This window comes from Gallus gallus, chromosome 10 (assembly GCF_016699485.2).
Source record: "Gallus gallus isolate bGalGal1 chromosome 10, bGalGal1.mat.broiler.GRCg7b, whole genome shotgun sequence".
NCBI classification, from domain to species: domain Eukaryota; kingdom Metazoa; phylum Chordata; class Aves; order Galliformes; family Phasianidae; genus Gallus; species Gallus gallus.
In genome coordinates, this window is record NC_052541.1 from 9927575 (window position 1) to 9944440 (window position 16866).

The following is a 16866-nucleotide window of genomic DNA, read 5'->3' on the forward strand; positions in this document are numbered from 1 at the left end:
GGAACTGGGGGAAGGCAGGACCTTAGGTAGCCCATACAGCACCATGATCAGAGTTTCTTTGCCACACGTGCAAATCATGCATCAAATGCTGTTGCACTACCAAGGCAATGTTTGTACCTCTACTGTGCACATGTGTGGGCCACAGCACCAGGCATCTGGTCCCAGACAGAAGGGCTTTTGCAATGAGCGTGTTAGGCTTAGCATTGTGATGGCACAGCCTAGAAACAAGCAATAATTTTAAAACATGGAATGGCTGTTCAGACAGATTGTGTGTGTCGTGACTTTTTGTGGATAAGATTTAGGCATTTTATGGGGAAAGGATGTTATTGGATGTCATTCGGTGATAGAGGGGATGGAAAGAGATTGCAGTTTAATTAAAATTCTAATCCGAAGTTTGACAATTTTTCTTGCCAGGTCAGCAGCCTGCATGTTCTGTTTATTATTCCCGTGAATTAAATGGGCTGGCAATCATCAGCTTCTTCGGAAATGTCTGTAAATCCACCTAAAAATTAGCAAACACCCAGATGTTTCAGAGCAGCTTTGCGCAGGGATGTGACATGCAGGGCTTTCCACCAACGTGCGCACAGGAGCCTCGCATAAGCACCAGTACAGTCCTGGTGCCAGTGCTCAAATGCAAAGGAGATGCACCATTTGCAGTAGGAAGTCACGATGCTCGTCCTGCACTGCTGCAATCTCACAGCCCTGTTCCTGTTTTCCAGGTAGTTTAACGGTGTCTCCAGGAAGGCAGCGCCCATCGCTCACCAGCCATGAGGCTTCCTCTGCTGTGCGCCTCTGTGATGCTAATGAGTCTGTCCCAGTGCCGAGCTGTCAGCTTTCCTGAAGATGAGGACCCTATTAACATTGTTGACTACCACTGTAAGTAATCTGCAAATGGTGCCAGCCAGTAGGGAGAGGCTTGTAATGCTTGCTTCTTTCTTTATTTTTTTTTTTTTTAAGTCCCTGGGAAGTTAAGAAAAAGATCTGTTTCCTTTCAAATTGAAATGTGTTTACTGGCTTTGTATCTTTAATAGAACACTTAATCATTTTCTTAAAAAAGCAATCAGAAATACAGCAATAACTTCAGGAAAAAGAACATTTGCTGACATTAGCCATCTTTTTTTCATTTATATTCAAGACATTACTCAAGGAATTTAGTTTAAACCCTTCTACACCTAGTATATACAGCTAATCAATGCCATATATTGATTCTTTAGCTCTATAATCCTGAGTGATGGTGTAGCCCACTTTTACTTGCAGATTCAAGGCAATATCCAGTATTTAGAGGACGCCCTTCAGGCAATGAATCTCAGCACAGACTGGACTTCCAACTGATGCTGAAAATTCGAGACACACTTTATATCGCTGGCAGGTAATTTTCCTTCAGTCAGTTCATTAGATTAAAATTCTTTTCTCTTCTGGTTTTGCATTAATGTGTAAAATTCATTTAGAAAAATCTGCAGAATATGATAAAAATTAGAACTGGGGGAGGACTTCCCAGAGAAATACACCGTATCTATGACCAGCGCATGGAAATTGGATTTGAAGGCTGCGGTTACTGTAGTTACGCTAAACCCAGTGATCAAATGCTCTTTTCCCTCTTTTATATTACTGCCCTGATAAAAACCTCTCCTGATTATGTTAAACTTGGACTGACACATCGGGGATGCAGGAAATGAGTATGAAACACTTCAATGTTTAGAGTCTGGATTAGTCTTCAGCATAATGGGAAGGCAGAGTAAGGAAGAGCTGGACAGTGTAAGTGCAATCTAAGGACTACACCAACAAGAGTCACCACCACCCTGTGCTGCCCATGTCCAAACCTCTCCCTTTTGCGTTGCACACAGAAAATCCATAAGCATTTCATAAAAACTTCTTGTCTAACAAAATAGATTTATCAAAACTAAGTCTAACTCATTAATTAATTGACTTGTGTCTTTTTACTGCTTGCAAACAGGGATCAAGTTTACACTGTAAACTTAAATGAAGTTCCAAAATCAGAAGTTACTCCAAGCAGGGTGAGTAGATAAAAGAATGGCAAGGGAGGACTATTTTTTTCTGTTCTCTTTCTCTTTCTTTTCTCTTTCACTTTCTCTTTCTTTCCTCTTTCTCTTTTCCTTTCTTTCCTCTTTCTTCTTTTCTCTTTTAAGGCTTTCTTTGAAAAGAAAATGAAATTTTCTTTCCTGCTTGATTTGAACAGAAATTAACATGGAGGTCAAGGCAGCAGGACAGAGAGAACTGTGCTATGAAAGGAAAACATAAAGTAAGTTTATCTACGCATTGTCATATACAAATGTGAATTATATATTTAGAAATGTGATTAATACATTTTAATCTCTTTTCAGGATGAATGCCATAACTTCATTAAAGTCTTTGTTCCAAGAAATGACGAGATGGTGTTTGTCTGTGGAACAAATGCATTTAATCCTATGTGCAGATACTATCGGGTAAGAATATTGAATATGTCATTAATGTGTTACTGGTTTTGCTTGCACCAATTATGCTGTAGCAAATACAGCCAGTGTGACTGGAGAGTGTTTCAAGGTGAAATAAAATCAGACAGAAGCCAATTTGCCAAATTAAGTTTTGTGAAAAGACAATGTTATGTTTTTGTGCCAGTATACAAAACAGAAATGACAGTGCCACCCATTTATTTTTCTTCTCTAGCTGAGTACGTTAGAGTATGATGGGGAGGAAATTAGTGGTTTGGCAAGATGCCCATTTGATGCCAGACAAACCAATGTCGCCCTCTTTGCTGGTAAGAACTTTTGCTTGTAATGAGTCTAAATGATTAATGACACTAAAGGAGCCAGGGAGCTTTTAAAGCTAGCACAGGAAAGCTAAAGGTGTCAAGGTGCCTCTGCTCTTAAATTTTTTAAAGGGCCTCCAAAGGATTAGAAGCTGACCTGTTAATAAATAGGTTAGATCAATTTGGGGAAGAATGGCAGTAAAAAAAAAGGGAGGGAGAGGAATGCAGACTAGTCAGAATTCTGTAGATTATTAAAGGCCTCTTAATACTACATTTTCTACTTCTGTTTTAGATGGAAAATTGTATTCAGCAACAGTAGCAGATTTCCTGGCAAGTGATGCTGTTATTTATCGCAGCATGGGAGATGGATCTGCCCTAAGAACAATAAAGTATGATTCCAAATGGATAAAAGGTAATTTGGGGGAGTATCTTCCCATATACATGGTGAATGTAATTTCAGCAGCACGTAGGTCAGACAATTCACAGCCAGCGTGCTTTACACACGTGCCACAGCATAGCAAACATGCAGTTTTCAATGCAGCATGATCACAGTAAGAAAGGACCTAATTACCAATAAAGCAGTTTGTTGTTGTTGTTGTTAAATACATAAATGAGTGATACCTGAGCTGAAATGCAATTCCTTTGAGGTTTTTGTTTTTTTTTTTTTAATGGTCTATTAGCCAACCCTAAAGCCTTATGGTTCATTTGAGTGCACTCATATTTGGACATCCTAAAGTGTCTGGAGGGGTGGAGACAATGTTAGCTGGTATGGACCCGTGGGAGAAGCCACTGAGTCGCACAGTGCAGCCAGTGTTGTATGCTGATTGAACAGTTCTTTGAAGTAACCTTCTCCTTGCTCTTTATTACAGAGCCACACTTTCTCCATGCCATAGAATATGGGAACTACGTGTATTTCTTCTTTCGAGAAATTGCTGTAGAGCACAATAATTTAGGCAAGGTGGGTATCCTTCCAGCAAGCTCTCATTAGCCATGAGCCTTGGCAGAATTAGATCATCTGAAAAGTAGCAGTAACAAGTGCAGCTTACAGTGTGAAATAAGGCTGTAGTACCAAATTTATGCAATTATTCCAAAATTATAGTTTACAGGCAGAGAAAAAAAACACAACGGTGCATTCTTCTACCAAAAAGTTATTGATATTCCACATGCCCTGCAATTAGGAGAGCTCTATGCAGGTATCTTTTGGTGTAGCTGTTCCCTTAACACTTGTGACAGTTAATGGAATATCTGAGGGTTTTTTTTTCATGCTTATAAGAGAAACAAAAGAACACAAAAGAAGAGTTTCAAAGAAGTTTCTCTTATGTCCGTAGATATTGAATAATTCAGTCATACCACTGCAGAGTATAATGCTAATGCCTCACCATGGAAGGATATTCTGTAATAAATTATTAATGTCTTTACACGTGGTTAATTAAAGTCTTTAAATCTCACTAACAATATGATTTTGAATGGAAAAAAAAAGGGTGGGGAAAAGCTGGCAGAGTTGCATTTGCCTGGCGATGCTTTAAGATGCCTATGTACTGGCAGCTAAACATTGCTTGCTCTCTTTCTTTCTGCACAGATAAATGGCAACTGTCTTCCTGTTAAAATTATCTGCAGTGTTTTACTAACAGCTCAGAAACGAGCACTTTTGCCCTTGAATCTCTCAAGCCTTTCTTCCTTTTCCTTTTTTCCACCCTTCACAGGCTGTGTATTCCCGTGTGGCACGCATATGCAAAAATGACATGGGGGGTTCCCAGAGAGTACTGGAAAAACATTGGACATCCTTTCTGAAAGCTCGGCTCAACTGCTCCGTTCCTGGGGATTCGTTCTTCTACTTTGATGTTCTACAGTCTATCACGGACATAATAGAAATCAATGGAATCCCCACGGTTGTCGGTGTATTCACTACACAGCTTAACAGGTGAGAGATGAGCAACTTTACATCAAAGGTAGTTCTCTGGTTCTCTCTTGCACTGAGATTGGTGCTATTGTAGGCTGAGTTCTTGCAACTCTTTTTCTTATTTTACAGCATCCCTGGTTCAGCAGTGTGTGCTTTCAGCATGGATGACATTGAGAAGGTCTTCAAAGGGAGATTCAAAGAACAAAAAACTCCTGACTCTGTTTGGACAGCTGTACCTGAAGACAAGGTACCAAAGCCAAGGTAAAAAGTTTTTCCTTGTGGTACTATAAAGCTGTCCTTGTAAAGAGCTACTTTAAATCAGCTGCACTCTTGAGTGTTGTACTGGGTGGAAAAAAAAAAAAAAAAAAGAGTAGAGCTTTACTCTTCAACCATAAGGATGCTCATTAGCAGGCTGCCTTCTCTCATTAACTGAAATACCAAGAGGGGAAAAAACAATGTTGTTCTCCTTTCAGACCTGGCTGCTGTGCAAAACATGGCCTAGCAGAAGCTTACAAAACCTCCATTGATTTCCCAGACGAAACATTGTCCTTCATCAAATCTCATCCTTTGATGGATTCAGCTGTTCCCTCAATCATTGAGGAGCCTTGGTTTACCAAAACACGCGTCAGGTATGACATCATTCAAAAAATAAAGCATGTGAAAAGGAAAACAAGAAAACACACTGTTTGTTAATGATATGTCTTTTGGCCTTGACAGATACAGATTGACAGCAATTGCTGTAGATCACGCTGCTGGACCACACCAGAACTACACAGTCATATTTGTTGGCTCCGAAGCAGGAGTAGTACTTAAAATCTTGGCAAAGACCAGACCTTTCTCTTTGAATGACAGTGTATTACTGGAAGAGATTGAAGCATATAATCATGCGAAGTAAGTGTTATGAGAACACCTGAAATATGTAGCTTTTTATCTAGTTTGGTACCAAGCTAAACAAAAATGATAGTGAACCAAAACTAATTCATTAATGCCAACTTCATTGCTTGTTTGTCATTTCACAGTGTCTCTCATGTTGACTAACCTGAAAATATTTGGTTATTTGCCATTTTGCTTGGGTTGAGTGAACATTGTAATTCCACTGTAGTGACGTCAGTGATACAGTCTTAATTCTTCCACAAATACACTTCTTCCTGAATATCAAACATCAGAACAATCTGCAGTTGTTAAAAAGAAATGATGAGAGCTTATCTTGAGTGTTTCTCAACAGTAACCAATAATATATAAACTATATCTAATCATTGTAAACTTGTTTATTCTGGAGTGAAGAATTTGGGAGTGGAAGCATTCCAATTTGACTGGCACCCAGTGAGAACTCTTGTTCTGCTCTGTTGAGATATTTATGCCAACTCTGAGAACAAAAAAAAAAAGAAGTTTTCAATGTAAACTCTGACCAAAGGACTACAGTTGTAAAACAATGGCTTCCCATTATTTTTGCTGACCAGGTGTAATGCTGAGAGCGAGGAAGACAGAAGAGTCATTTCCCTTCAGCTGGATAGAGACCACCATGCTCTGTTTGTGGCGTTCTCCAGCTGTGTCGTTAGAATTCCTCTGAGCCGGTGTGAGCGTCACGGGTCATGTAAAAAGTACGGCTCCGTTCCTGAACTCCCCTTAAAGGAAGGGTGCCAACATCTCTAGGGAAGGAACTAAAAAAAAATGCATGATTTTTTTTGTTTGTTTTTTTCTCTTGCAAGGGCATGTATTGCTTCTCGGGATCCATACTGTGGCTGGTTAGACCACGAGGAGTGTGGGAGAGTGACGCCAGGCATGCCGTAAGTACTACTTTTCAAATTAGGCCAACATCTCTACTATGTATTTATAGACTACACAGGGCTGTATCCTGTGCCTGTTCCCTTGCACTTTATTAATAAATCTCCATTTTTCCTAGAGCTGTTTTTCCTAGGTACTGTACATGTAAAGAGAACAGAATGCTTAAGTCTGACCTAATTAAGCAATCTTTAGGTGAAGACTTCTTTTCAGTGAGAGTTTTACGTGTGTGTGTGTATGTGTGTGTGAGGACAAGCAGACTTGTGGGATGAGGTGTTGGAAGCAGGAAGTCAACAAATGACTGCCTGTAAATCAGTGCAGTTTCAGACAGGGCAGTACACACCATCTCCTCCCAGGCATGCTCACAGTCAATTGCAAATAGGAAAACGCAGGTTTCAGACTTGGAAAAAAAGTAAGATTTTGCCTCCACACTGAAGCTAGGGTGATATATACACATATCAAAGGCTTTTTGTACAAATCAAGTCAGTAATATAGAGTGCATTAGCAGCTGTATCTTAAAAGGAAGCCTTTGTAGCAGGGCAGCAAACTTCAGCCAGTATAATTGCATAGTTGTACCCAAAACCAAGAGTACGCCCAACGTAGAAGATCCACTGAGGTTGCTATGAAGAAAATATAATCTTTTCAGTTTCCTGACATAAGCATGTATATATACAGTGTTAAAGCCTAGATATAATTAACTTGTATGTTTTGTAAAACATGGTTTTTGGTCATACACTATAGCTCTTGCCTCTCTAAGGTGACAGAACAAGTATGATTCAATTTCTTGCTTCCAGGAAAAAAAAAAATCACCATTTGTTTCCCTATTAATACTGTTAATTGCAGGTTCTCTTTGTTTGTTTCATACAACCACAGCACTGGAGGATATGTACAAGATGTAGAATATGGCAACACAGCGCAGCTTGGGGACTGCCACGGTAAGACAGAGCCATTGCTTTTCATTTGTAATGTCCCAGCAATAGTCTGTGGCCACACTTCACTGTAGATGTTAAATTTATTATGAGCTTTTCAGTAACATGAACGCATCACCTGGTGTAACTGTGAATGTTCACAAAGCTGAGCTTTTTTGGTCCTGTGTGGCAGAGTTTTGTCTTTCTTCTCCTTCACCAATTTGCAACTATTTGGGGTCTACAGGAAAGTATTGAAGAATTTATTTTTTAAAAGCAGTAATATTTTAGTTTTTATTTCCCGTCACGCAGGTCTGAGATCTTTTGCTTTCTTTTTTGTTACTTTTTACTGATTACTTGTTCCTTTAATTCTTTTAGAAATTTTGCCTACTACAGCTACACCAGATTACAAAATATTTGGCGACCCAACATCTGGTTAGTTTTTTTTAATTTTTTGAATTAATGACCTTTACTTTCCTTCAGTTCAGCATTTTCAGCCCTTTTTTCCTTCCTTTTGCACAGTTGGCAATCCTTCATTTTTGTGCTTTTCCTCATGTTCCCACTGATGGTAAAGATAGTGAGACTCTTCTCACTCAGCACTTCACCCTGTGTAGTCGCATGTTAACAGCTCATTATTTATTGAGACATCTTTTATTAAAGAGCCTGATTAACATAGATGACATCTTCACTGCACGAAAGTCCACTAAGCTTTACTCTGTATCCCCAGCCATGCATTTGTGAATGCCCCTGTTGGTCATCTCTAGTAGATGAATGGCAGAATTTCATCATCTTCGTCCTTACCTCTCCTTTTCTCCATCCTCCTTTCCCAGCAAGCTTTTGGCACAAATACACATTTCTAAAATGTGTATTTTCTATATTTTTAAAATGTTTTAAGTAGTTTGTGCTAATGGAAAAAAATGTAAGATCACAAACTGTCTAGCTTAATGAGGAGTTGTGTAGACAAAGGTGGCTTCTTAGAAAATTTTAGGCATTGTTGTCAAATGGACTTTCACATCCCTTCTACCTTCAGTGGTTTTTTCTAACAGTGTTTTCTCTGTCGGCCCTGGTGTGTTCCAGGAGTCAGGACCCACTGCTGCTCTGTTGAACTCAAAAGCTGAACCCTGTTGTTGACTTCAACAGGAGCAAGACTGAGCCCTGATTTTCCAGTGCTTGCTCCTGAAACCTGGTCTCTGTTTTCAAACCAAGGGCACATTCCTGACTGGCAAATCTGAAGAGAATCTGTTTGTGTGTTTAATTTGTAAAAGAGGTGCAATAAATTATTTTGGTTTGTTTTAGTTTCTGATTATATTTCTGTAACTTGAAGTAATGTCTGAGACAAAATCTTCCATAGATATATATATACACACCCATAATGTAACTTAGAGATTCAATTAGGAAAGCAAAACAAAACTGTATTATTTGGAAGTGCTACTTTGCTTGCATTAGTGGTTATCAAGCAAATTTTCAACCTGGTATTTTATACTAGATGCAATTGAACCTGTTTTTCAAGTCCTGATTGAGCGTGCTGTTGGAGTACTGTCAGATTTCGAGCTGCAGCCATTTGTGCCTTGACCTACTGGGACAGTGAACACAAAATACTTGAGTGTGCAAAGTAGACTTTGGACCGTAAACCCAGTCTGTTTCCTCCTCGTGCATTTTCACATAGGTGATAGTGATTCTGTTCAGTAAGTGTACTACAAAGAAGCCAAGATCTATACAGTACTGTTCCTTAGGAGCCATTACAAAATAGAGGTTAAAAACATTCCTTTCATCGTCCCCTCAAGAAATGGCTTATTCAACAGTTCCTGGTGTACTGTAACAGCACTAATGGAGCCGATCTGGTTTCTCAGGAGTAACCTGTAGTAAGCATGTATCTTTCTAAGTAATTTTTTTTTTTTTTGAGATGTGTAGAAGGTAATGGAATATGTTGTCTCCAGTGAACAATATAGCAATTAAGTAGAGTAAGTTCTGCTTTTCATCTCCACCAGTTGCTTACGTTAACTTTTGCATTGCTTTCATGTTTGACTTCTCTGGCTTTTTGGCTAGCAGCTGTTGATGTTTTAATGTATTTTTGTCATACTTAAAAGTTTTGAACCGATTGATTTTAATCAGCCCTCTGTACTTCCATGGGCTGCATTTCGCTCTGTCAAGTAACCTCCCGTTAAAAGCTGTCTGCAGCTATAGCTTAGATATACCGTGAAACAGTGAGGAAACCCTGACTGTAATACACATTAATAAAATCTGTTTGCCACCACAGACATGAAGTTCTCCTCAGCTTCCATTACCACAATGGCAAGTATCCCAGTTATATCACCTAGAGTGATTGGTTCCTGGAAACCTAAAGTGACTGGCTCTCGGAAATTTGTAGTTCAAGATGACCCAAACACTTCTGATTATTCTGATCCATTATCAGGTGTCCCAAAGGGTAAGGCCTTACCAGGGAATACATTGCAGCTGAATGGAAACCTGATAGTCTCAGCATTTTCTAAGGTTTAAATGTAACAGCCGTGATTGTTGGGCTATACTTCATACCCATTTCCTGTGAATATGCAGACAGTGCAATCATGATTCTCATACCTATTTATCCAGCGTACAAAGTGCTGCTTAGAGCTTATAATGGGGAGATGCAGATAATAAGCTCAGCATCTCAGTGTTGGGGTGCTTCAAAACTCCCATTAAAATCAGTGGATGCACTCATTTTCAAATGAGTCTAGTTTGAAAAAGACTGTTAGTCCTTGTGAGTGGTTGCTTACAAGAGCTCGATTTTCTTGTTTTGCTTTTTGGGTTTTTTTTTGGGGGGGGGGGGAGGAGGTGGGAGAAGGGGAGGAATTGAGGCAAAACTCAGCTCCATGACAGGTCCATGTTTTAAAGGGGGCACATCCCAACCTCCTTCTGCCTGCAGCACTTTTGTGAGAATGTGGTCAGATCTGAGTAAAGATGTACTGAATTTCCATTCTCTGGCTATGAGGATCCAATTACAAATGATCTCCTCAGTACATGGAGGTACAGACACAGTTTTTAATCTGAACACAGAAAGAAACATGTACCGCATGTAATTCATCTTTCTGTAGCTGTTCTTTCAGCTAAGTGAAGCTTTGATTAGGCTCTTACAGCAACAAAGATTTCAATTCAGCAGGACTATTGCAGTCAATCAAAGACTCAAGAAGCTTCCGACCCCATAAAGAAAACTTAAAAGAAGTCTTCATCAGAGCACAGAATAGCAGGGTGACAGGCATGTTTGCACAATTCTGTATTCTGAAAAATCTCTCTAGCCAAAAAACATTTCTATTTTTATTACCATTCACCAAAACATATCAGGTTTCCTATCAGCCATTACAGCAGTGCATTTGTCATTTTAATTTGTTGCAGTTATTTTCCATTTTGCTTTAAGTTTTTTTGTTATCATTTGCTCTTGGTTCTGAATCACATTCTGTGTCATAGCTATTAGTGAACTTTACTCATGTTCTTTCTTCTTCTGCACAGTACCATTAAAACCTATAGCCCTGAAAGTTAACAATGTTCAAAGGCCTTGCCTCTAACAAAAATGAATCTGTAGCTTCAGTCTTGCTCTTTGTTTGAATGTCCTTTGGGATAGTTAACAGAATTACTTCCATTAAGAACTAACATTATCTTAGCTGCAAGATGTCTGTGGTTGCTTTAAAAAATCTCAAGAAACAAAGGGAGCTGGTTAATACGTGAATCACAAACTAATCCAATATTCAACTTTGTCTAAACAAAAAGTTTTCTAAATTTTAACACTGTATGGTAACTTAACCTTGCAAGGTGTGTTTTTTTTCTATATTATGCAAGTATTTGTGTTTGTTATTGACTACAAGTAGAAAGGAAAACTTGTGCTTTAATAGAATGCTGTAATCTTTAACTTAAAAAATTGTATGCTTACCTGATCAAACTGTGCCATTCCAAGGCTAGAGAGCTGCGGATGGATTAGTTTACAAGTTTTGCACCATATTATATTGATGTGGTTTTAACAATGCAGTACGTAAGTTATACAGTTCTACGTAACATTTGCATAATCCCGTCTCTCTTTTGATACTGATTTACGAGTTGGGCAGAAAATTGAGAGAGAAATCCATCTATGAGTTATTAATTGCTGTCTGGCCCAGTAGCACCTTCTAACCTCAATTTTCCAGCAGAAATCATTAACGTTAATAGCATTCAGCCCCCCTGTTTGTAAGCCTTAAAGGAAAACTGGGGACAGGCTAAACAGATAGCATACAGCGTACAACCGAACGTAGTATGAGGAGTGAAGCTCTGACAAGCATCTGGGCTTGTCCAAAGAAAGTAGACAGTCTAAATAGAGCTGATCAATGCTAATTCGGTCCTTTTTATTTATAAAATTATTAGCACGCAACAGTGCTGTGGACTGCAGAGATACCCTAACAGTGGGCACAGAGCACTTAAAAACTTAAGGACGCTGCTGTCCTTCTCCAAGGCAGGCCAACTGCTTCTGAAATATAGATCAGTTTTAAGTATGTGTAAATTTATGATACGCTGCATGTCTTTTGCAGGTGTAAGGTGGGAAGTGCAATCAGGAGAGTCCAACCAAATGGTACACATGAATGTCCTAATCACTTGTGTCTTTGCTGCTTTTGTCCTGGGAGCCTTTATTGCGGGAGTGGCTGTGTACTGTTATCGAGATGTGTTTGTACGGAAATCCAGGAAAATACACAAGGATGCAGAATCTGCTCAGTCCTGTACAGACTCCAGTGGGAGCTTTGCTAAACTGAATGGGCTTTTTGATAGTCCCGTCAAGGAATATCAACAAAACATCGATTCGCCCAAACTCTACACCAACCTGTTGACTAGCAGAAAGGAACTGCCACCAAATGGCGATATGAAGTCCATGATGATGGACCACAGAGGCCAGCCTCCGGAATTAGCTGCACTTCCGACTCCTGAATCCACACCGGTTCTTCAGCAAAAGACTCTGCAAGCCATGAAAAGTCAGTCAGACAAAGCACACGGTAACCTCAATGCTTCGCGAAAGGAAACCCCGCTAAAGAGCCCTCAGTTTTTTCCTTCCAGTCCTCCGCCCCACTCTCCTCTGAGCCATGGACATATACCCAGTGCTATCGTTCTTCCCAATGCTACTCATGATTACAATACATCTTTCTCAAATTCTAATGCGCACAAGGCAGACAAAAAGATGCAACATATTGATCACCCACTTACAAAACCATCCAGCAAAAGAGACCACAGGAGGTCTGTTGATTCCAGGAACACCCTGAATGATTTTCTGAAACACTTAAATGAAACTACTAGTAATCCCAAAGCAATTATGGGAGATATTCAAGTGGCTCACCAGACTTTAATGCTGGATCCAATGGGAAATATGTCTGAGATCCCACCTAAAGTTCCCAACAGGGAGGCATCTTTATACTCTCCACCATCAACTCTTCCGAGAAACAGCCCCACAAAACGGGTGGACGTTCCCACCACACCTGCAGTACCGATGACCTCTTTGGAAAGGCAGAGAGGTTATCACAAAAATTCTTCACAAAGGCATTCAATATCTGCCCTTCCTAAAAACTTAAACTCACCAAATGGTGTTTTGTTATCCAGACAGCCCAGTATTAATCGGGGGGGCTATGTGACTCCCACAGCAGGCACAAAGATGGACTACATGCAAGGAACCCCTGTCAGCGTTCACCTCCAGCCTTCCTTGTCCAGGCAAAGCAGTTACACGAGCAACGGCACGCTTCCTCGTACAGGAATAAAGAGGACACCCTCATTAAAACCTGATGTGCCACCAAAACCCTCATTTGTTCCTCAAACAACATCAGTCAGACCACTGAACAAATACAGTTACTAGGATGTGTCTGTCCTAAAAATGAGTGTGGCATTGACCTGTACAGGTTGTGAGATGATGTTGTGGTAGACACATAAGACAGAGACTTGCTTGTAATTAAAGAGAACAAAGTGGCCAAAGAAACTGTCTTTACTTCAGCAACATCTGTGTCTTGCCACAGGTAGCTACAGCAAGACTTTGTGTGCTTGCTAAGAGCAAATGAAAAAAGAAAAACAAAACAAAGGAAAGTGCTGGTCATTACATTTCTTTTGTTTGGAGCTAAGGAGACATGTAGCACAATGGGGTGGGGGCTACTTTACTGTTCTGAATAGCTAAAAAAAAAAAAAGTTATTGGGAAAAGAAATCTGTAAGCAAATACTTGAAAAATGGGTTCCATTTTAGACTGCCATTAAGCGTGGTCCTTCCCATTAAATGTGAACATTTTAATATGTATGCATTCACCTTGCCTCTTGCACAAATGTCAGAAAATGGTAATGTCTCAATGAATATCTGGGTTAATAATCAATTTGCTGGAATTCAGTCTCTGGCCCAACTGTAGCATTTATTTTTATTTCTTTTTTTTCTCCTCGTGTGTGGCATTTTGTTTGTGCCACAGATAAAGCTGTGCGTGTGTGTGGGTGTACATGTGTACTGTACACACTAGGATGTACTTAGTTTCCCATTGCATCTTTTATGCTATGGAATTGTTTACATTGAGCATGACTGAACAAACAGATGACTCTGCCTTCAGCAGCCCATTGGGTTCAGTTTGGCGACAGCCAAGGAAGAACTGCGCGTTGCCGCCAGCCTTCTGCATGACAGCCTCGATGAAGTAATCACCCAGCAAGAGAGTGCAGATACCTTTAATTCTTCATAACTCTGTTATGCTGCTATTGATTCAGAGCTGTGCATTTCAAATCTAGTCATTTGGGCTGGAATGGGGGAGTTCTGCTGTGTTTCCACAGTGCCTCCATCCAATACCTGGCCACTGTGAACCTGAGCCCCTGTACTTCTCATTGAGGGCAGCTAATCACAATTCATTTGGCAAAGGCCTGCGTAACTGGAGAAGGTTACACTTTTGTTGCATTTAAAGATGCCCTGTAGTCTGATAGACTCTTGTCAGAGAAAAAAAAAAAGAAAGAAAGACACATTAATTGGCCTGGCAGAAGCAGTCTGTGAAAAATCAACAGTAGTGCAATCAATTTGTTTTTGTTGTGTAATGTAAGGGGTTTTTTTGTTTTGTTTTGTTTTTTTCCAAAGTCATGCAGGTAATGACAATATTCTGTAAATATTATGTGTGAGTTTACCTGAATCTGTGCATTTTGTGCCTTATTCATGCAAATGATAAAAGTACTAAAAAAAAAAAAAAAAAAATCTGTCAAGTGTTCTCACTATAGCACATATCTCCTGAGTGCCAGTTGTAAAACCTCCCAACAGCACCCCCCAGAAAAAGATAATAAGCAAGGATAATTAATGATAACTAAAGGCAGCCTACAATCCAAGAAGACAGCAGCATTAAATCACCTTGCCATGATAAACATTCCACTCCAGCTCTCCGAAGGATCAAACAGTTATAATGTGAAATCAAATGAGGTTTCTAGGGTAATGGAACACCTGCTAAAGTTGTGTAAGCTATTTAGTAGGTTTTACAGTATCCACTTACAGCTGATGTTCAACACAGATGGCTATTTTAGCTTGCAAACTACACACTACCACATTGTTTATTGAACATAACTATAGAAATAACCGTGGCAGAGGAATATTCATGAATTAGCGGGACAAATAACTGCAATGGGTTTCAGAGACGGTGGAGATTTATGTTATGTGTTGGAAGGGGAGAAAAGGTTAGTCACTGAAAACTGGATCTCTTTTACAGAACAAAGAATAAAGGACAGAAGTAGTCATTTTTTCTTGTAAGGCTGTAAGGGACATTTATTTCCTGAGACCTCTGGATCCAAAAATCAATGATCTCTCTTCCTAAACACTTCTGTCTTGCAACTAAAACACTACAGATTAATAACATAAAAATGTACTCGGTTGTCAAAAGACAAAAACTGATCAGAATTCACTCTACAAATATTAATTAATAAAGACTTGTGTGAAATCGAAAGATAAATGTATGTGAACCCTGATAACCTCCTGTAACATTGTGCTGCCTTGTAGATGGTAATGTGAGTTCTCTCAGTATTTATGTTGAAATTTCTAACATTCAACCTAGTCTTTATTCTGTTAATTTAATAATAAAAGATGCTTTATCCATTTGTGCAAAGGTAAACGCAGATTGTATCTTTTTTAATGGTACGGCATAAAAAAGTAACCCTTAAATGAAGCTGCTCTATACTATAGAGTACTTTAACATGTATAGATATCTTGTAAACTTGTATTGTGGATGTGTAAATAATACGTTCTTTGGGTTTTTAACACCGCATGTAAAGTGAAAATAAAATATTCCAATGTACTGAATGTCTAGCTTCATTGTTGTTAAGGTGAGTTTTAGGTGTACTTGTTGGAATTTTAAGAGAAAGAAATCTGCTTACCTTTGGTAGCTCATTGAGGAAGGCAGAGAGACATCCCCTCATCAGCATTACAGGGCATCAGACAGCTTGCAGCAGGTGATGGTGACACACACAGGTGTACAGCCATTTTCAGTGCAGCTGCATGTCCACACACACATTCTTGAGGTTCTGCAGATGGCTGTTGGCATCCTGAGTGAAATACAAAACATCACAGTAACTGGCATGTATTGAGAGAGCATAGTGCAGTCAGGGCAGCCCTGATGCATTAGGTTTGAAAACTACATAAAATACCCCCATACAAAGCCTCAATTGGAGCTTGATCCAAGTAGAGCTCTGTTACCTATCATCCTCCTTTGTTAGAAATACACCAACTTCAGTGGAGCTCTTAGAGTGGGTCCAGGTGAGGGCCACTAAGATGATCAGAGGGCTGGAGCACCTCTCCTAGGAAGAAGGGTTGAGGGAACTGGGATTGTTTGGCTTGGAGAAGAGAAGGCTCCAGGGAAACCTCATTGTGGCCTTCCAGTACTTGAAGGGAGTGTATAAACAGGAAGGGGAACGGCTGTTTAACAAGGGTGGACAGTGATAGGACAAGGGGGAATGGTCTTAAACTGAGACAGAGGATGTTTAGTTTAGATATTAGGAGGAAGTTTTTCCACACACAGGGTGGTGAGAGACTGGACCAGGTTGCCCAAGGAGGCTGTGGATGCCCCATCCCTGGAGGCATTCAAGGCCAGGCTGATGGGGCTCTGGGCAGCCTGGTCTGCTGGTTGGCGACCCTGCACATAGCAGGGGGGTTGAAACTCGATGAGCATTGTGGTCTTTTTCAACCCAGGCCATTCTATGATTCACTTACATAAAAGTTTTGAAACAGGATGGTTTTTCCTCCTGAAGTATAGGCTACAGAAAGATAGAGATCATTCTTGGCAAAATTAATTACAGACCTACACATAGCAGGACATTCCTACATACTTAGTAATGCTTGATACTTGAAACTCACCTTTGAGGCAGACAATAAAGCCCAACAGAAAGATACATGCTCTACATTTAGGATGTGCCAACAGCACAGATAATTTTAAAATAATCAGGGTCATTTAGTATCACAATACAAATATGAAATATTCTTTTAATTAAAAGCTGATTTTAGATAATGGGTAAAAATGATTTCTTACGAGATTATGGTGTCGCAGTATTAATCATCTGAAATTACT

The 16866-nt window shown here is 39.7% G+C and overlaps 2 protein-coding genes and 1 non-coding gene across 24 annotated transcripts in view; 2 read left to right on the plus strand and 1 right to left on the minus strand.

The window, feature by feature from the left end:
- The window catches only part of SEMA6D (semaphorin 6D), a 604413-nt gene extending 588813 nt beyond the window's left edge, over positions 1-15600 (plus strand). For 9 of the 21 annotated variants that reach the window (XM_046899132.1, XM_040706508.1, XM_040706507.2 and 6 more), the window contains 18 exons: positions 720-876; positions 1258-1369; positions 1955-2015; positions 2198-2260; positions 2343-2444; positions 2665-2755; positions 3039-3158; positions 3616-3704; positions 4450-4667; positions 4776-4907; positions 5120-5275; positions 5364-5537; positions 6107-6247; positions 6356-6433; positions 7272-7363; positions 7712-7768; positions 9591-9758; positions 11863-15600. In XM_046899132.1, the coding sequence (XP_046755088.1) occupies positions 768-876; positions 1258-1369; positions 1955-2015; positions 2198-2260; positions 2343-2444; positions 2665-2755; positions 3039-3158; positions 3616-3704; positions 4450-4667; positions 4776-4907; positions 5120-5275; positions 5364-5537; positions 6107-6247; positions 6356-6433; positions 7272-7363; positions 7712-7768; positions 9591-9758; positions 11863-13166 (3267 nt within the window). In that variant the 5' untranslated portion in view covers positions 720-767 and the 3' untranslated portion in view covers positions 13167-15600. The remainder of the gene's footprint in view (positions 1-719; positions 877-1257; positions 1370-1954; positions 2016-2197; positions 2261-2342; positions 2445-2664; positions 2756-3038; positions 3159-3615; positions 3705-4449; positions 4668-4775; positions 4908-5119; positions 5276-5363; positions 5538-6106; positions 6248-6355; positions 6434-7271; positions 7364-7711; positions 7769-9590; positions 9759-11862) is intronic. The other 12 variants (XM_046899136.1, XM_040706511.2, XM_040706512.2 and 9 more) reach the window with 7 other exon arrangements.
- MIR1744 (microRNA 1744) lies at positions 8410-8498 on the plus strand. Its single transcript, NR_035242.5, has one exon. It is a non-coding gene; the product is annotated as a microRNA 1744 (primary transcript).
- MYEF2 (myelin expression factor 2) overlaps positions 15374-16866 on the minus strand; it is a 152021-nt gene continuing 150528 nt past the window's right edge. For both annotated transcript variants that reach the window (XR_005862550.2, XR_005862549.2), the window contains one exon: positions 15374-15847. The gene's annotated coding sequence lies outside the window, so the exon portion shown is untranslated. The remainder of the gene's footprint in view (positions 15848-16866) is intronic.